This window comes from Euprymna scolopes, chromosome 11 (assembly GCF_053919585.1).
Source record: "Euprymna scolopes isolate OS-2025 chromosome 11, ASM5391958v1, whole genome shotgun sequence".
NCBI classification, from domain to species: Eukaryota; Metazoa; Mollusca; class Cephalopoda; order Sepiida; family Sepiolidae; genus Euprymna; species Euprymna scolopes.
In genome coordinates this window covers 106959378-106978321 of record NC_136492.1, presented here as the reverse complement: position 1 = coordinate 106978321, position 18944 = coordinate 106959378, and the positions used below count along the sequence as shown (strand labels likewise).

Sequence of the window (18944 nt, the reverse complement as noted above, 5' to 3'; positions counted from 1 at the left end):
TCGAACTATTTCTGAATATAGACGAAAACATAACGTGGACTTAACTCCTAACCATATGAAACACCATCATACGAACTAGGAATTGAGTTTTCATGCATTTCGGTAATTTGGTTTTGGAAAAAAAAATATTGTTGTTTGAGAAGCACGAAATAATGTCACACTGTTCTGTGTATTCAGAAAATCTGTGCATTTATTTTGTGTTCTTCCTTTTTCGTGACATGAACTGACCGTTTTTAATACTGCAAGATTTATAGAGGATGACTATGTACCTAGACAAGAACTAAGACTCTTTCCTGTTAATAGCATATAGTAAAAACCTCGTGCCCAAAAAGGGACATTTAGTGATTTTTTGGCCAAATTTTAAAGTTATTTATTACATTCAAGACCTAGTTTCCTATTTAGACCTATCATTTAGGATTACTTTCCTGCAAAAATGGACCAAAAACCTTTAATATGCTCCTCGTGGCGGTTAATTGCATTATGACCATTGGGTAAAAAATCGCTCATATCTTAGTTCCTTATCTAGGTTCTATTCTGCACAAAAAATTGTCTCATATTTGCTATCAGGTATTCCAATTGCTCCCACTAGCTTAATGCTAGGATTTTTCCATTGAAAATGGACAGGTATTCGGGTTTTTTCTCGAAAAATATATATTTTCGGGGTACAATTTTTTATGTTTTTTTAATATTATGACCAAATTTTTCCTCTAATTTCTCTGAAAATGATTTTCATTCCTTGCCAATCATAATTATTCAGCTACAGGATGTCAGGAAGTGAGAAAAGTCCATTGGTATAGCTACCATAGACTAAAGGTAAAAAAATTTTGATTTTTTGAACATGCTGTATTTCCGTCCACCCGTCACAAAAAGTCTGAGAATCAAATTTTCATTCTTTATAGTTATAGTAATGAGAATTGAAATAGAAAGAAAACTGCAACCAGCAAAAACTAGTAATTGACACAATATTTAAAGACATAATGCCTCTTTTTGTTCAAATAGCATGGCACAATTTGATATAAAGGGTATTCTCAGATAATATTTGTCATGACTTAAGGAGGAATTTAATCAGCCACAAAAACTTCTGTCATGTTAGAAAAATTGCAGATGATACAAGAAACTAGAATTATCATTGACAAGTGAGTAATTTACTATAATGGCATGTTGAAGAAAAATAGAACAATCAAAATCAGTTTTTGTGATGGGTGGACAATTTCAAAGTTCATTTGTCAACGTCGATTTCTGTTATTTTTCAGAAAAGTGTAAAATGGAAACAAGAAAAATGATGAAAACAAGAAAGGTGACAAGGAAGGCCACTGTGCAGCAGGAAGCTGTAGGTGATGAGAAAGATGAGAAACCGAAGATGGGATGTCCAAAGAAGGCAAAACCCATGTCTGCAGCAGAGCGAAAAAGAAAATCACGTCTCAATCCCGAAGTCAAAAAACGCGAATACGAAAAAGAAAAAGAAAAAAATCAAAGAATTGAGGAAGAGCAATGAAGAAAAATTGAGACAAATTTGGCAAAAGCAGAAGGAAAATCAAAGAAAAAATATGACAAAACAAAAAAGGTATGGAGTACAACAGAAAGACAAGGCAAGGAAGAAGCTAGAAGTTGAGAAGTCTGACGTATCCACAGAACGCACAAGGAAACACCGCGCATCAATGAAAGTCAAGGTAAATTTCAAGAAAACACCACTGAGGTCGCCACTGAAGAAAAGAAAAAAACGGCTTGGAGAACAACTGTCTTCGCTAGAGCGTGAAGAGCGCATCGACTTCATGAAATCTGTGATAAATAGTCAGAGCCCAGGTACAAAGCAAGCACTGGAAGCAACATCGTCCAGTTCATCACCAAATTTGAAACCAGTGGAGGAAACGTACACTAAACTGAAAAAGAAACGAGATCCGATCAGCAACTGCGTTAGGAGAGCACTTCTCACAACACTTGAAGATAGTTGTCCAAAAAGAAAGTCCGTAAGTTAGGAGCATCTTACCACACATATAAGAAGGCAAAAAAATGGAACCTTGAAGAAATGCTCTCTGATACAGGAAAGAAGATGACCACAAGACCCAAGATAACAGAAAAAGTTAAGCTCACTATTAAAGAATTCTATGAAAGAGACGACATATCCAGAGTACTTCCATATAAAAACAAAACACTGAAGATGAAGAATCAAAATGGTAATGTTGAGAAAGTTCCCATCCATGTCATGGAGCTGTCATTGGTCCATGCTTACCATAAGTTTTGTGAAGAAAATCCTGACATTAAACTCAGTCGGCGATCATTTGAGAATCTTCGACCATGTAACGTGAAGCTGAAGAGATTTCTTCAAAGATTTGTATGTGCATGCTCATATCATCAGAATATTGATTATATTCGAAGGGGGTTTGTCAGAATGCTGCAGCTGAACAAGCTGGATACTGAAGTTTGGTCAAACAACGAGAAAATGATGGAGTATCTTTTATGTAAGAAATCGATCACATGCATCCTCGGTCGCTGTAATGTATGCAAACATTTTGACAAGTTGCGTGTTTTGTTTACAGATAATCTCAAATGCAGCTTGGATTGTGCAAGGAAAAATGTGAAATGTGTTGATTTGAAGCACACTATCAAAATACAACAGTTTGAAAAGGTGGTCTACCAACATAAAGGCACTAGCGGATAAGAATTTGACATTTGATGAGCTTCTTCAACTTCTGTTGAAGCAACTGAAAGATTTCCCACACCATCGTTTTAATGTCCAGCACCTGAAAGATGTTTACGACGATGCAGTTGCGTACTTAATGAAACCAGGAGTAGTTCTGAAAGTCATGGACTTTTCTCAAAACTACACATGTTTGTTGCTTGAGGAAATTATGAGTATTCACTGGCAGCAGAATACAGTCACCGTGTACCCCGTTGTCGTGCTTCGTATGGTGGATGGAAACATCAGAGAGGACCATTTTGTCTTCTACAGTGAAGATAAGAAAAAAGACCCATGGTTCGTGGAACTCTGCAACCAGAAGATAATTGATTTTTATGCAGAGAAGTCAATCCATATCAAAGAAGACATTGAATTCATCGATGGTTGTGGGGGTAAATTTAAATGCAAGGAAGCAGCAAGATTGTTTGTGAATCGAACCATCAAAGGAACCCGGGTGTACTTCGAGACAGCTCATGGAAAAAGTAAGAGTGATGGATTAGGAGGAGTTGTGAAATCGTACTGTCTGGGAGCCGTTGTCAGTGAAGACGCCACCATACGGGACTGCAAGGAGTTGTTCAATTTTTCACTTAAAGCTCTTACAGTGAAAGATCGTTCCAAAGAAGAAGGGCCAATGATGAATCGAACATTTTATGAGGTAACTGTTGAGGAAGCGGAACAATATCGTGCCAACAATACCATAAAGAAATATTATCTACCCCAAACACTGAAGATCCACCAAATTTCAAACAAAGTCAGCAATTCTCATGGTATTTACACACAACACTTTGCATGTTGTTGCTTCCCATGTTTAGAAGGAAATTCAGACTTTTGCAGTGATGAAGATGAAGGTGAAGATGAGTTCATCGACATCAACCAGGAAGAGGACTATGAAGAGGGTGAAGCATACAGCATGCTGCAAGAAGGAGACATCGCCGTTATACGATCAGGGGATGATCATCCATATTATCTTCTCAAGTTGGATTCACCTCCATTCGAAACAACTGTTGACGTGAGTGACGATTACCACCACAACTTTCCTCGTTGTCATTGTGTTATCCGGGGACATTACCTTGAAATTTTCAAGGAACTCAAAGACGGTGATTTGTACTATTTGGAGAGGAAGAAGTTTGCCTATGTCTCCAGTGTGTACGTTGTTGGTATCTCTCCAGAATTGCAAACTGTGATGCAAATGAGAAGAGGAAAAGAAGAAACCATGTTCATGGTAGACGAGGAACTTCACCAGGCATTGAGTGAGCTGGTCACCTCACCAACCAATTGAGGCATTTATTAAACGTGAACATTTGAACAGTACTAGTAAGAACATGCAGTCTTTTATTTCTGTTTGTTAGTCCTCCGATTTATTGAGGGGGCTATAGTTTTGAGGCATGTCGTCCGTCCGATCGGATTTTTCTCCACGACCATCAATTGAATTTCTCTGAAATTTTGCATGAAGTTGTAACTTTGGTCAGGTTAGAAAGTGATATTCTTCAATTTTGAAAAAAAAAATCTCGTAAGCCCCCTAGGCGGCCAAAAGAAGTAAAAAAAAAAAAAAAAAAATGCCCCGAAATGACATTTTTTGCCCCAAAGAGAAAGATCAAGACATAAATTGAAATTTTTGTGCAAAATGTTCCCTACCAACCAGTTAAGTAAATGCATACGTGACTCCATGTTGCTTGAATTTTTGGCCAATTAATGAGTTATTCATCATTACTCAATAATAGAAGATGCCAAAAAACCACCTATATAATATACCTCTATACTTCAAGTAGTATTTTAGATGGAGTATCTTTTTAAAAAATTCCAAAAAACAAGCGTTCCGCCCCAAAAGTGCTATTTTTACCTATAAATGACCAATTTTCCTTATATTCCCTTGTTCAAACATATGACATGTTATATACTGTCGGAAAGGAAATTTCGAGGGGATTAAGAATATGGTGTCCATTTATTCATTCCAATAACATGGTGGCCACAAGAAAAGAAAAACTGTCTGGGCACGAGGTTTTTACTTAATGCTTAATGTTTATGCGTCTCCTTGACTTTATGGGTTCGCTATTAAGTACAGAACAACATCAAAGTGGTTTTATGACCATAATTATTAGTACGAAGATTTCCAAGTTGTTGCCCCCACCCCTCTTAATCAGAGCAATATTTAGTCAAATTACTCCAAGATCGAATTGATGTCTAAGTATTCTGCAATCTTTGCATTGTAAATTTGTACGGTTTAACTTTCCCATAATTTTGTAGATTTCATTTACATTTGAATAATGAAAATATTTACAGTGCAAACACGTGTTTGGTAAAGAAAGTTGGGGAAATAGTCACAAGTCAAAATGTTCATAGTGTGAATAATATGCGCTTGTAAGTAATACAAATATGTGAGTATTTGGCAGCGTGGCATTGTGTATGTGTGTGCGTTGGTTAACCTTGTTCTTTTTAGTGCGTGAGAACTTGTGAGTAGCAGTTCGTTTTTGTACGATTGATTGTCGCTAGTGTTAAAGGGTATGTGTGCGAGATGGAGAAAGCTAGTACGTGAGTCATTGATCCCTTTTCACCTCCGCCAGTCCAAAGGTAAGGAGGAGATGAGAAAACATTCTTGGATTTTCCATGCACGACCGACTTGTTTAATCTGGAGAAAACTGATTTTTTTACTGTCTTATAGGAATTTCTAAGTTCGTATTGGCTTTTTACTTTCACATAAATGTGCTACTTTTGGAGTTGTAAACGATTTTCATTGGTTGAAAATACTTTCAGTTAACACGTACCTGTGAAACTTACTTAATCGAAGAAGAAAGCAAATCAAAACGAAACGGAGAAAGAAAGAATGTAGCAATTCGAGGCATTTACGTTTTAGCGTTCGTATGAATCACTTCATGATTCCGCTACATTTTTTTTACTCATGTTTACCTTTAACAAGGTATGTCGCCACTTGGATGTAAGAGGCTAGTATTTGGAATCAGGCCTAGGAAAGATTAACAAGGTTTTGTTTTACGTTATATTTAAACTTCTGCATATCAGTACAGTCAGGGAAGCAGGTAGCAAGAAGGGAATTCCAAAGTCTAGTTGTTCCAGGGAAGAAAGTATTAGAGTAGAAAGCTTTCTGGCATTTAGGGACCTCAACAGTGAAGGGGTGAGATTTTGTTGCTAAGCGAGTTTGTCTGGGATATAGATGTCGAGAGGGCACTAGTGCAACGAGTTCATCAGAGCACATTCTGTTAAAATATTTGTAAAACAGACACAGAGATGCAACCTTACGGCAATGGGACAGGGGTTGGAGCTTAGTTGACAAAGTGGGACCTACTAGATTGAAAACTCTTTTTTGGACCCTATCCAAGAGGGAGAGGCTAGTGGTAGATGCACCAGCCCAGATGTAGTAACAATACTCAATGAAGGTCGAATAGTGGACTTGTATATGTACAGGATACTATCAGATGTGAGTAGTCTTCTAGCTCGATAAAGGGAACCTACCTTCTTTGCAGTAACCTTCGCAATGCTCTCAATTTGTGTTATTTATATTAACGGCATATTGGACCTGTGTCGGTTAAATCATAAACAAATTAATCCTTAATCACCCTATCTACAATATACAGGTGACATGAATAAATTGTCTCTCATGGCAACCATGAATTTTCACTCTCGTTTCCTATCTGTTATAGTATTATCACTTATGTAACACGACTGTGTGATTTTCATGTTTTTTTTGTTGTTTTTTTTTTACAAGCAGAAACACTTTTGGGGGTGGTTTGAATGCGTTTGTATAGGTTGATGTCTAAACTTCCAGTTAAATTCAAGATTCTCCTCTTCCCATGTTAAGAATGGGGTTCTAAATAATAATATTATTATTTCAAAACGGTACCTTCTGTGCATAAGTACCTAAATTTTAAATCTATTTTTACCAGGAGAAAGCCATTACGGCTACCTACGCACTGACATGTGTAGTGGAAATAAACTGTGGAGCCACGTGATATCACGCGTCAGAAAAGGTCTGGAAGGCCAATATAAAGAAAAATGTGATGGTAAGTATTTATTTGTTCATTCATTTTTTTTTTTTTTTTACACGACATTAATTTAGTTAGTATGTGTTACTTATAGCGTTTTGTTTTAGTTTTGTTTTTAATTTTTTGATGCTGTTGCGGTTTCAGGTTGGATAAATTGAACCAGTTTCACTAAATTTGCAGATAAAAATATAAAATCCGCTAACCCCTCATTGAGTGTCTGTTTGCCGTTTTAGTCAGTCTTTTCGTTATCGAGATACACACTAATGGTTAAATGTGTATTCCATTGCATATCAAGTAATGCCTGTGCGTGAAGCTTTTTATAGTGAGGAAAGACTTTGCACCGAGACAATCCCACTCTCTGAACAACTGCCACATTAAACCAAAAAGAAGAGCAAGTCAACATCATTGGAAGCAGCAGTCGCCGCAGGTTTTATATCAGGGTTTTCCTTCTCCTAGAGAGGTTGTCTTCGCCACGGCTCACGGAGCCCTCTCCACCCATCTTAGGTTGCTGGGCACCACAGAATGTTCCACACGCCGGTGGGTCATGTATGCCGCAGCTGACAGGGCCTAAGCTCCTCTGGAGGTTTTTGTCGGGGTTACCTCACCCTTAGCTTTGGTTAAAAGAACCTTGGCCCACAAGGCAATGGAGGTCCAGTTATATGGCGTAGGACACTTGCCGTTCATCAGAGCCCCGTCTTTTGCAGTGGTCACGACGTACACGTGGGGGTTGATTTGTCTAGGAGAAGCACAGTATGACGCTAAGATATCTGTGTGCTTTTAATACACGTCCACACCAGACCTTGACCATACATGCATACATACATGCATACATACATCTTAAGTGTATATAAAAATGTATACTTTTTTAAAAGTAAATACTTCTTCAAAAGTGCACGCCTGTGGAACTCTGTTCCGTTTGTCTGTTTTCCACCTGACTACAACTAGGATGTCTCCAAGTCCAACATAAACAAACTCCTGATAACCCGCCCCATTAAGTAAGACACTTTATCAAATCTCCAATACTAACGTACTATACACGAAATAACCCTTATCCCCAAGTGGCTCCCGGACCTTGATAAGTTGTGACCACCTTGTAAAAATAAAAAACTCTTCAAATTATTGTTCTCATCTTGAAGAATCCGAAATAATACGTATAGCCAATCCTACACAAAAAATAATAAGAATCCAAAAATATATTGCTTAAATTGTTACAAACGAAAAGATCAATGAAGACGTGTTACCGTATTCAGAATCTATATACACATAATTACATTTAAGTTACCACAAAAAACCAGTCCATTGTTTTTTTCATATTCCGTTATATATATATATATATATATATATATATATATATATATATATATATATATATATATATATTATTTTTATCTATATTTTGTTTTTAATATTTTATTTTACATATAAAAAAATCGCCTATATTTACGAACACAAATAAGAGGGATATAAAAAACTAAAAACCATTATTCTAAACCGAGTGTTGTGGTTACCAGAATGTAATTCTACAATATATACGCGTGCGTGTGTGTGTGTGTGTGTGTGTGTGTGTGTGTGTGTGTGTGTGTGTGTGTGTGTGTGTGTGTGTGTGTGTGTGTGTGCGTACGCCAACATGGCTTGATCTTGATATATTCAAAGAACAAACAGAGGGAAAGATAATGTTTATTGGTGGAAACAATGTGCTTGTCACTGGAAATCTTTAAGTGGATACACTTATATATATATATATATATATATATATATATATATATATATATATATATATATATATATATATATATATATTACCGTTTTATCTGCTTAGTTACACATGTTTCGGTTATCGAATCGTATCAACGAGCCAATGACTTCATCAGACTTTACAGAAATAATTATTACTAGCGGGACCTGTGGAAATTCCACAGAAGTATTTTTCATATGTAATATATTGTTGCTGGGCAGGCTGTGAGCCGTCTGTTCAGACGAATGAAGGCACAATCATATTATTCTAGTTTTTATTAAAACTGTATCGCCCCCTTACTAAAATAATAACTTTGATATATTTCCTGAGCTGATTATTTCACTACAAACACACCGGTCACATTTTATCATTTTTCATAATTATTGAATATGTTACTATGTTCGGCAATAATTTTTTATAATTTCAACTCACATTATCGCCCCTCCCTTTACTAAAATATTAAATTTGATTTATTATATCGGCTTATTATTTTATAAAAAAACACAACTATCAATTAACTCACATTTCATCATTTTTAATTCTTGGATATGGTACTAATTTTCACAATAATTTTTCATCATTTAAACTCACCATATCGCACGCCTTACTAAAATAATAACTTTGATATATTGTCTAGGCTGATTATTTCATTACAAACACACGCATAAATCAACTCACATTTGATCATTTTTCATAATTCTTGGATATGTTACTAATTTTGAGAATATTTTTTTATAATTTAAACCAACATTGTCGCCCAACCTTACTAAAATAATAACTTTGATATATTTGCTGGGCTAATTATTTCATTACAAACACATTAATCAATTAACCTCCATTTCATCATTTTTTATAATTCTTGGGTATGCTACTAATTTCGACAATCATTTTTTATACTTTGTACCCACATTATCACCCCTCCTTAATAAAATAATAACTTTGAAATATTGTCTGGGCTTATTATTTTATTACAAACACACTAATGCATGGAATCACATTTCATCATTTTTCATAATTCTTGGACATGTTACTTATTTCGACAATAATTTTTCATAATTCATATATATTAAAATGTTCATGCTTAGAAGTGTAGAAGCTCTTTGAGTGTTGATAGTGTTGCGACAGTCTTAGTGTTCATATTGTGTATGTAAGATGTGTATGTAAAGACATTTTAAACCACATGATATACAAGATAAATAATAACAATTTTCACTTTACCTTTTGGTAGAATTACAACACAAATACGACGTTTATAAAAACACATGATGGGTTTATTTCTTTTCCCGACCGGCCGTGGTTTTCTGAGTCAAGAATTCAAAGCTTCACATTCTAAGTTTCAAAAGTGACCGCCTCGCTTCTAGATATTCGAATGTCCATGTCTGGACTGTCGTCTGTCGTCCTCAGACTCCCTCTGACTCTCCCTCAGTTTCTCTCAAGTTTCTAACTATATCTAGAACTTCCCATTTTCCATGACGTCATACACATGTTAAAACATGTGTCTTCTTTCACGTGTTCTGGACATGCGTGTCCAAAACTTTTTCCTTTGTTTACAAAAGGAATTTTAACCTATATTCCCAGTAACCTATTTTTCCAATATGTTAAAAACATGTTTATTAAATTATCTTGTATAGTTGCATTCCTCAATTGAATTTTTCATAACAGAATTGACAACGCACATTCTTTTCTTGAAACTATTTTATCTCTAAGCTAAACAATGGTTTGTTTTACATTCCATTTTCTAATTCTCTCTCGTAATCTATTTCTAAACCTAATTTACGAGGTTCGAATTTCGTCTATTCTATTTCATTTTCATTTTAACTAAATCTCTCTATTTTTATACTTACATGAAAAGGGGGCAGCCCTTATCATGTAACATCACTCCCTTCCATAGTTCACAAAAAATGTATGCATTTTTAAATTTAGTACTTTTTTCTACATTTACACAACCACACAGTTAGGAAAAATCAGGCTAAAAAATCTCTTTCTGTCAGCCCTCCTCGGCCGATTCACAATTATTATATTTTTATAAGATCAGAACCTTTATGATCTTCTTGGCATTTACTTTTTGGGTGTAGGGTCTTTACCTATGATTCACATCAGCTACTTTCCAGCCACCCATATGCCGCAGACTAGAGGTTTCCACCTCCCTCGAAATGGACGACTTCCTTCGTCCCAAAAGTGTCTTGATCGTCTCTTTCCGCATGGTTAGTCTTATCAAGTATGGCTTTGTTTTTTATTCTATAACTATCTTATACAGGACATACCAAAGCTCATAACAAATTTTATGGTTGGCTTTAACTATCAAGATATACCTTTTTTCTCTCATACGGATTCACTCGGATTTCCTTGCTTGGATTCTTGAAACTTCGACGAGGATTTAGAAATATCACCCCTAACTAACTAACACCTTTGCGCCACAACACCTTAATTGCGCCGAAATTCTATCTAATTGCCCGGTTCTTTTGTGATTTTTTTTCTCTCACCAGAGCTTCCAAGATCCAGCAGATATATCCCACATTCATGCGTCTCTAAAAAAAATACAAGGTTATATCTTTCTTACGTAATCTACGGCATATTTTTGCCCGTCTCTTACTTTATTAAGCTATATGTGATTTCCTCGGGACTACCTATCATCGGTTTACTGGTCCCCTTAAGAATTTTCGTATTCTTTTCAACGCCTGTTTATTAATTAAGCCAAGTCTTACCACTTGCTTGGAGTCGTTACATGCAACCAGCTTATTTTAAGCACTTAATTAACCAGGTTCCCAAATTTTTCGAATAGGGGCACATCTTGTGCTTATCAATCCCTACCAAGTCAATTTTCTTGGAAAAAAATTATAGGATGTCTAAAAAAACAAACAAAAACCAAATGCTAAAAAAAACTCATTTTTCTTACGGCTTATCACATCTAAAAACTCTCTAAATACCCATTTATGTAATTTTAATTCTTGTCCCTCTTCTAAAATTCTAACTGAATCTGTAAGCCAACCATACGTCTTAACTAGTTTTATTTTCTCCTAGACTGTTTAAATCTAATGTATATTTACTGATAACTTTGAATTCTTGCTGTGAAAACAATAACATTTACATTACAATATGGTTCAACATCAACACATTTTCAAATGAAAATACCTTAATACATTTAAACATTTTGCAAAAAAAAAAAAAAAAAAAAAAATTCGTTACATTATACATTTCAAAAGTCCGTTAACACAAAACAAAGAATTGTCCCTTTTTCAAAGACCAGAATAATTAAAACACACTAAAAAGCAGAAAATTATTCACAATTTGATTTTCATTTCTGCATCCTTCTTTTTTTGCTATAGTGTATTTTTTTTATTTATTTATTCATTCTTCCTTTTACTACTCGAGAATTTTAAATGTACTTTCGACTTTTGACACTAAATTGTTATTTATTATGATTGACAGTTTCTCTAAACAACTCAGACATTAACACACATTTTTATGAATGACAACTGTCCTATTTTCTACTTGTGTGCGGCTGTATTCAAAACATATCCGAATACAACAATTTTTCTTTTTTTTTAAATTTTATTTATGAATGAAATATTCGTGGGTTGTTTTTTTTAACTGACCGTATCTCTTTTATCATTCATTACGGCATATCGGCTTTTTTTTTCTTTTTTAATATTTTCTTGTAAACTTTAGTTTTCTGTGTACGTGTGTGTTCAATTTTTTTTCTTTTTGTTTGCATTTCTGAGATCGTGTGATGTTTCTTTTCCGTGGTATTATTTATTTATTTTTTTAAATTATCTTGGACCCTTTTAAAACGTTGTGTTTCTTTTTTTTTCCGTGGTTCCGAAGTATTTTTTTTTTTAAACTCACCGTTGCTGAGTGGTCTGGTCGCTATGGATCCAAATTGTATTTATTGTATATACCCCAGGTTCGGTATGGCATCGTTGATGCAAACTGATCAACGGACACCAAATCGTGTTTGTTATATTTATTATTATTATTATTATTGTTCTTATTGTTCTTTGTTACCGTCTCTTTGTGACCGTCTTGCTTCTAGACGTTCGAATTGCCATGTCTGGACTGTCGTCTGTCGTCCTCAGACTCCCTCTAACTCTCCCTCAGTTTCTCTCAAGTTTCTAACTATATCTAGAACTTCCCATTTTCCATGACGTCATACACATGTTAAAACATGTGTCTTCTTTCACGTGTTCTGGACATGCGTGTCCAAAACTTTTTCCTTTGTTTACAAAAGGAATTTTAACCTATATTCCCAGTAACCTATTTTTCCAATATGTTAAAAACATGTTTATTAAATTATCTTGTATAGTTGCATTCCTCAATTGAATTTTTCATAACAGAATTGGCAACGCACATTCTTTTCTTGAAACTATTTTATCTCTAAGCTAAACAATGGTTTGTTTTACATTTCATTTTCTAATTCTCTCTCGTAATCTATTTCTAAACCTAATTTACGAGGTTCGAATTTCGTCTATTCTATTTCATTTTCATTTTAACTAAATCTCTCTATTTTTATACTTACATGAACAGGGGGCAGCCCTTATCATGTAACAATTTTTCTTAATTCTTGAATATGTTACTCATTTCGACAATTATTTTTTAATATTTTTAACCCACATTATCAACCCCCCACTACTAAAATAACTTTGATATATTATCTGGGATGGTTATTTCATTTCAAACACACTAATCAATTAACTCACATTTCCTCATTTTTCATAATTCTTGGATATGTTACTAATGTTGACAATCATTTTTCATCATTTTAACCCACATCATCGCTCTACTTATTAAAATAATAACTTTGATATATTGTCTGGTCTGATTATTTCGTTGCAAACACACTAATGCATTAAATAACATATCATTTTTCATAATTCTTGGACATGTTACTAATTTCGACAATTATTTTTCATAATTTAAATCATCCTTATCGACCTCTATTACTAACATAATTACTTTGATATATTTCCTGGCTGGATATTTTATTATAAACACACAATCGATTAACTCAAATTTAATATTTGTTCATAATCTTGGATGTGTTACTAATTTCGACAATAATTTTTATAATTAAAAACCCACATTATACCTCTCCCTCCTACTTATATAATATATTCGATATATTGTCTGTGCTTATTATATCATTACAAATACACCAATCTAGTAACTCACATTTCATCATTTTTCATAATTCTTGGATGTGTTACTAATTTCGATAGTAATTTTCATAACTTTAATCCATTATGTCGCTCACCCTTACTTAAATAATAATTTGATATATTGCCTGGGCTGATTATTTCATTACAAACAAATTAATTAATTCTGGGTATTCTCATAGTATATATGTTTCACCTATCTTATCCAATCCTGATGGGTGACGCAGCATATTCTGCTAATATATATCGTTCACCTATCTCATTCAATCCCGGGCGACGCTGGGTATTTTGCTACTATATGTTTTCCACCTATTTTATTCAATACTGGGCAACGCTTTCTGATAGTATATATTTGCACATCTCATTCAATCCCTGGACTGACTTCATGTCCGCCACCCCACTGTTGAAAATATACATTACATAAAGTAATGTTTTAATCGTAAAGCCATTTCCGCCATAAAGACTAACTTTATACACCCAACCATTTCAGCCATAAAGACTAACTTTATACCCCCAACCCACTGCTAAAAATATAGATGAACTAATGTAATGTCTAAATAGTAAACTGTTTCAGCCATTTTTGGAACTAACTTATAATCCCCACCCCACTATTGAAAATATACATGAAATAAAGTAATGTATAAATCGTAAACTTTGTCAGCCATTTCCGGGACCGACTTCTTATCTTCCATCTTACTGTTAAAAATATACATTAAATAAAGTAATGTCCAAAACGTAAATGGTTGCAGCCATTTCCGGAACCGACTTCATATTTCCCACCCCAATGTTAAAAATATACATTATATAAAGTAATGTGTAATGCGTAAACGGTTTCACCCATTTTCGGGACTGATTTAATATCCCCCACCCCACTGTTAAAAATATACATGAAATAAAGTAATGTTTAAATCGTAAACGGTTTGAGTAATTTCTGGGACTGACTTCATATCTCGTAACCCACTGCTTAAAATATACTTGAAATAAAGTAATGTTTAAATCATAAACTGGTTCAGCAGCTTTTCGAAAGTAATATATAAAAACATTAACACGGTTAGGGATTAGGTAACCATTGCTTCAACATGAATTTCTGAGTGTAGTATCAGTTTCAGCATTCCAGTGACTTAAATCCCCCTTTTTTGATCTTGGTTAATGGAGAAGAAATCCTTCATTACTGATACAATTTTTATTTTTGTTATTGACCAGAGTGCCGGTTTTGGGAAGCTGGTTTCTCCCTAAATTTTTAACCGACCTCATGTCCAATTCCGCCCTTGTGAGGAGGCAAGTAAACAAACAAACAAAAAAAAATCAAAACGGACATTTTCTAGGGCATTTTATAATTAATCAGAAGTGACATTTCCAGGGCATTTTGTAATTAAATCAGAAATAACTTTTTCCAATTACTTTTTTAATATTAAAACTTTGTTACATTAAACATAGCACCTATTCAGAATGCCTCCCCACGGGACAGATTTAGACACCAGGGTCGTTTTTTAACGTGGAGAAAAATTGTCTTAGTCGTAAAGGATTTCTCTTCCACTGAGAGAGAAGAAAATGAAATGTAGCACCTGAAGAACAAATACTACACTTTGATCTTATCCAAAAGGCTAAGAAAGACAAATCATTTTTATTAGCTTTGCCTCAACAGCGACACCAATTTTCAAAGGATAACAAATTTGGAATATTCCACTTTCCTTTTTTAGGGATGATTCACACAGCATGATAACGGACAGAGCGATCGATAAGCGTAATAATATAATGATGAACACACACACACACACACACACACACACACACACACACACACACACACACATATGTACGTATGTATATATGTATGTACCTATGAATATATATATACATATATATATATATATATATATATATATATATATGCATATTCATGTATATATATATATATATATGTACTTATATGAATAGATGCTGTTTTTTTTTGTCGCCCACTGAGGCTGATATGCAGCATATAATGGATCGCTTTACTGATTTCTGCACTGCCTTTATTCTGACGATCAGTCTGTCTAAAACAAAGGTGATGTTCACTCCTACATCGGGCTAGTACATGGAGCCGAACGTCATAGTCCCTGGTTCTAAGCTAGAAGTAGTAGATTCGTTTGTCTATCTTGGTAGTTCTCTCGACTCTCCGACACTGAAAATCCATAGACGAATTCATAAGGCATCTGTAGCTTTTGGAAGGTTGGAGAATAGAATGTGGTCTGAACGTGGCATTACAGACAGGACAAGGATCTGCGTTTACAAGACGGTTGTATTCATTGTATCAAAGACAAACGATTTCACCAAATATGCATAAGATGTGTCTTAAACATCAAGTGGCAAGCACAAGTACCCGACACTCAGGTTCTTGTGAGAACATGTTGCTCTAGTGTTGAGACCCTTGTAATCAGATCTCACATGCGTTGGGTGAACCACCTGATTCGAATCAAAGATCGTAGGTTGCCGAAACAATTTTTTATGGGGAGCTGGAAAATGATAAGCGCCCTCAACATAAACCTAGGTAGAGGTTCAAGAAATGTACAAAGAACAATGTGAAATTCCTGCAAATCAATATCGACACATGGGAAGAACTTACTCTGCGAAGTGGTGAAAGCTTGTCCGTGAAAGTTGTGATGCTCTAGAGTAAAGAAAGCAGGTCCACAGCAATCTGAAGCGATAGCTTCGCAAAGGTTTAATTGATGGTCTTAACCATGACGCACACAGCTGGAAATGCGACACTTGTGCACGAGTGCTTTTGTCAAAAGCTGGTTACGTCAACCACCTTAAGTCACGCAAAACTCCTGTTCAGGTCAACTTTGTACCTATTAGTTCGAACTAAACAATCTGTTTAACATGCAGCAAAGTTTACAAGTCTACTGTTGGTTTAAGAAGACGTGATTGTTCATGGGAATACCCTTCAACCTTCAGAGGAAGTCAACTCGATGGAAATTGATCAATTTGCATGTCACATCTGCTTCAAGATATGTAAATCTGCGGCGGGAGTGCAGAGTCATCTGAGATGGCATGGGCACCGGGATGGGGAGAACTCAATGTGACGACGATTATCTGGAATCATGCAGCAATCATCATCATACATGTATACATATATATATATATATATATATATATATATGCATATATATGCATGCATATATATCTATATATATATATATATATATATATATATGCATATATATGTATGTATGTGTATATATATACATGCATATATATAAATTTATCGATATATATATATGTATATGTACATGTTTATTTATATATGTTTATATACGTGTACATATATGCATGTATGTGTACGCCAACATGACGAAGAAGTATTAAAATTAACAAAAGAGCGAAACATCGTGCTCGATACTGGAAATCTCTAAGGGATACACTTTTTATGCTTACACTGAATTTAATTTATCAATCTTTTAGCTACCTGATTTTATTACATAGAGTTTTCTCCAATTACGCAATTTTAAATAGTGATCCTACAAACAATGTGCTCAGCATTGAATCATGTTACGTAGTATACCTCTCTCTTTTGACATTATATCTAATACAATAAGGTGTTTGCCACTAGACCTTTATCAAGTTGACTGATCCTGGTAACAATATGCTTGCCACTGGAACATGTTGCATAGTACCTGGCTGGAAAAATGGTTGCATCACTCTACTACTCTAGAAGGTAGCTCATTACCGACGCAATGCTCCACCTGTATAAGAGACAAATATTTCCTTACATGGAGTACTGTTACCACATCTAGGCAGGGTTGCTCAGAGGGTACCCTTTTCTGCCTTAAAATGATTCAAAATCAACCTCGAAATCTAATAGGCGGTGTCGCTTTCTCCTCAATAGCACCTGTCTTAATCACAGAAATGATGTTGCTAGTCTATCTCTGTTCTATCCCTATTTCCATAGCAAGTTCTCGACTGAGCTTCAATTTCTGATTTTCATCTGCAAAACATTCACAACAAACGCTCATCTATCTACAACCGCTATCAACAATTTCCCGTATTCTCTATAAAACTTAAAACTAAATGCAAATTCCATAAACAAAGTTTCTTTCCAAGAACTACCTTCCTGTGAAACTCTATACTGCGGGGCTTCTTTCAAACTTACTACAACATGGTCGTTTTCAAGTTCATTATAAACAAGTTCTTGTTGAGCCATTTTTTTTTTAAATAATCGAATTCTATCCAAATTTCACCATTGCCAATGTTGTCTCACCGCCCTCCTTATTAACTTTTCCCCTTCAATTGAACTTCATGCCTTGATAAGCGATAACCCTATTGTAAAAGAAAAACACACAAGTTATATTTTCTGACATTTTTTTTTTTATTATTTTCAGATCTCGACAACGCATACGTTTATTAAAAATTTCTGCTTCGTGATAAGCCGTGGCGAAAAAGATGAAGGCAGTTTATTCTCAAAGCCGTCAAATCGATTTTAATGGATAATTTGTTTGTTGTCAACAACACATGTTACCATTCTATTCCAACGATACCACAGCTATATACAGTAGCTGCAATAAGTATCCGATACAAAGCAAAAAGTTGATTTATTTTTATTACACGAAAATAAAAACAATAACAAATTGCTATTCTAATGTATTTTTTAATGATTTTTGATACGAGATTTGTATTTATCATAAAAAAAGACATTAGAATATCACTTTGTTATTGTTTTTGTTTTCGTGTAATAAAAATAAATCAACTTTTTGCTTTGTATCAGACACTTATTGCACCCAATCTATATAAATGTTTTTCTTCGGTTCTATTTTTCAACTTGAAATAAAGAGGAGATACGAAAAATATCAATTCACGTTAAGAATGCATTAATTTAAATATTGCAGCTCAAGTGTTTTTATACGCGTATGCCTCTGCATTTTGTATTTGTTTTATTACATCCATTTTCACTTGAGTTTATTTGTTTATTTTTTTGGGGTAATCGGGCACGTTACGTGAACTTCCAGAAATGGACGAACGGAAAATTCCTGTTTTTTTTTTCTAATAATTTTTTTTTTTTTTACTGAAAACGATAATCAGTGTTTACAAGGTTAGCGAACAGTTAAGAATTTAGAAAAGAAAATTATAATCAAAAACAGTTGAACCGTTGAGCTTACAGACAACACTTTCATCCCCGTTGCACTTCCGAGTTCATGCAAAAAGACAGAGGTGTCCTTAGGAGAATTCTTGGCGCTTTTTTGATCACGGGGAGTAATATATATATATATATATATATATATATATATATATATATATATATATATATATATATATATATATATATATAATTGATTCTGTAGCTACTTGAGCGAGCAATGCATTAACTGCTAGTGTATATATATATACATATATATATATATATATAT

At 34.4% G+C, this 18944-nt stretch overlaps 1 protein-coding gene across 1 annotated transcript in view; it reads left to right on the top strand.

The window, feature by feature from the left end:
* Window positions 1-18390, top strand: part of LOC145288043 (uncharacterized) — a 37684-nt gene extending 19294 nt beyond the window's left edge. The window contains exons 4-5 of the mRNA XM_080136061.1: window positions 6574-6690; window positions 17922-18390. Coding sequence (XP_079992187.1) covers window positions 6574-6690; window positions 17922-17947 — 143 coding nt within the window. The 3' untranslated portion in view covers window positions 17948-18390. The remainder of the gene's footprint in view (window positions 1-6573; window positions 6691-17921) is intronic.
* The last annotated feature ends 554 nt before the right edge of the window (window positions 18391-18944 follow it).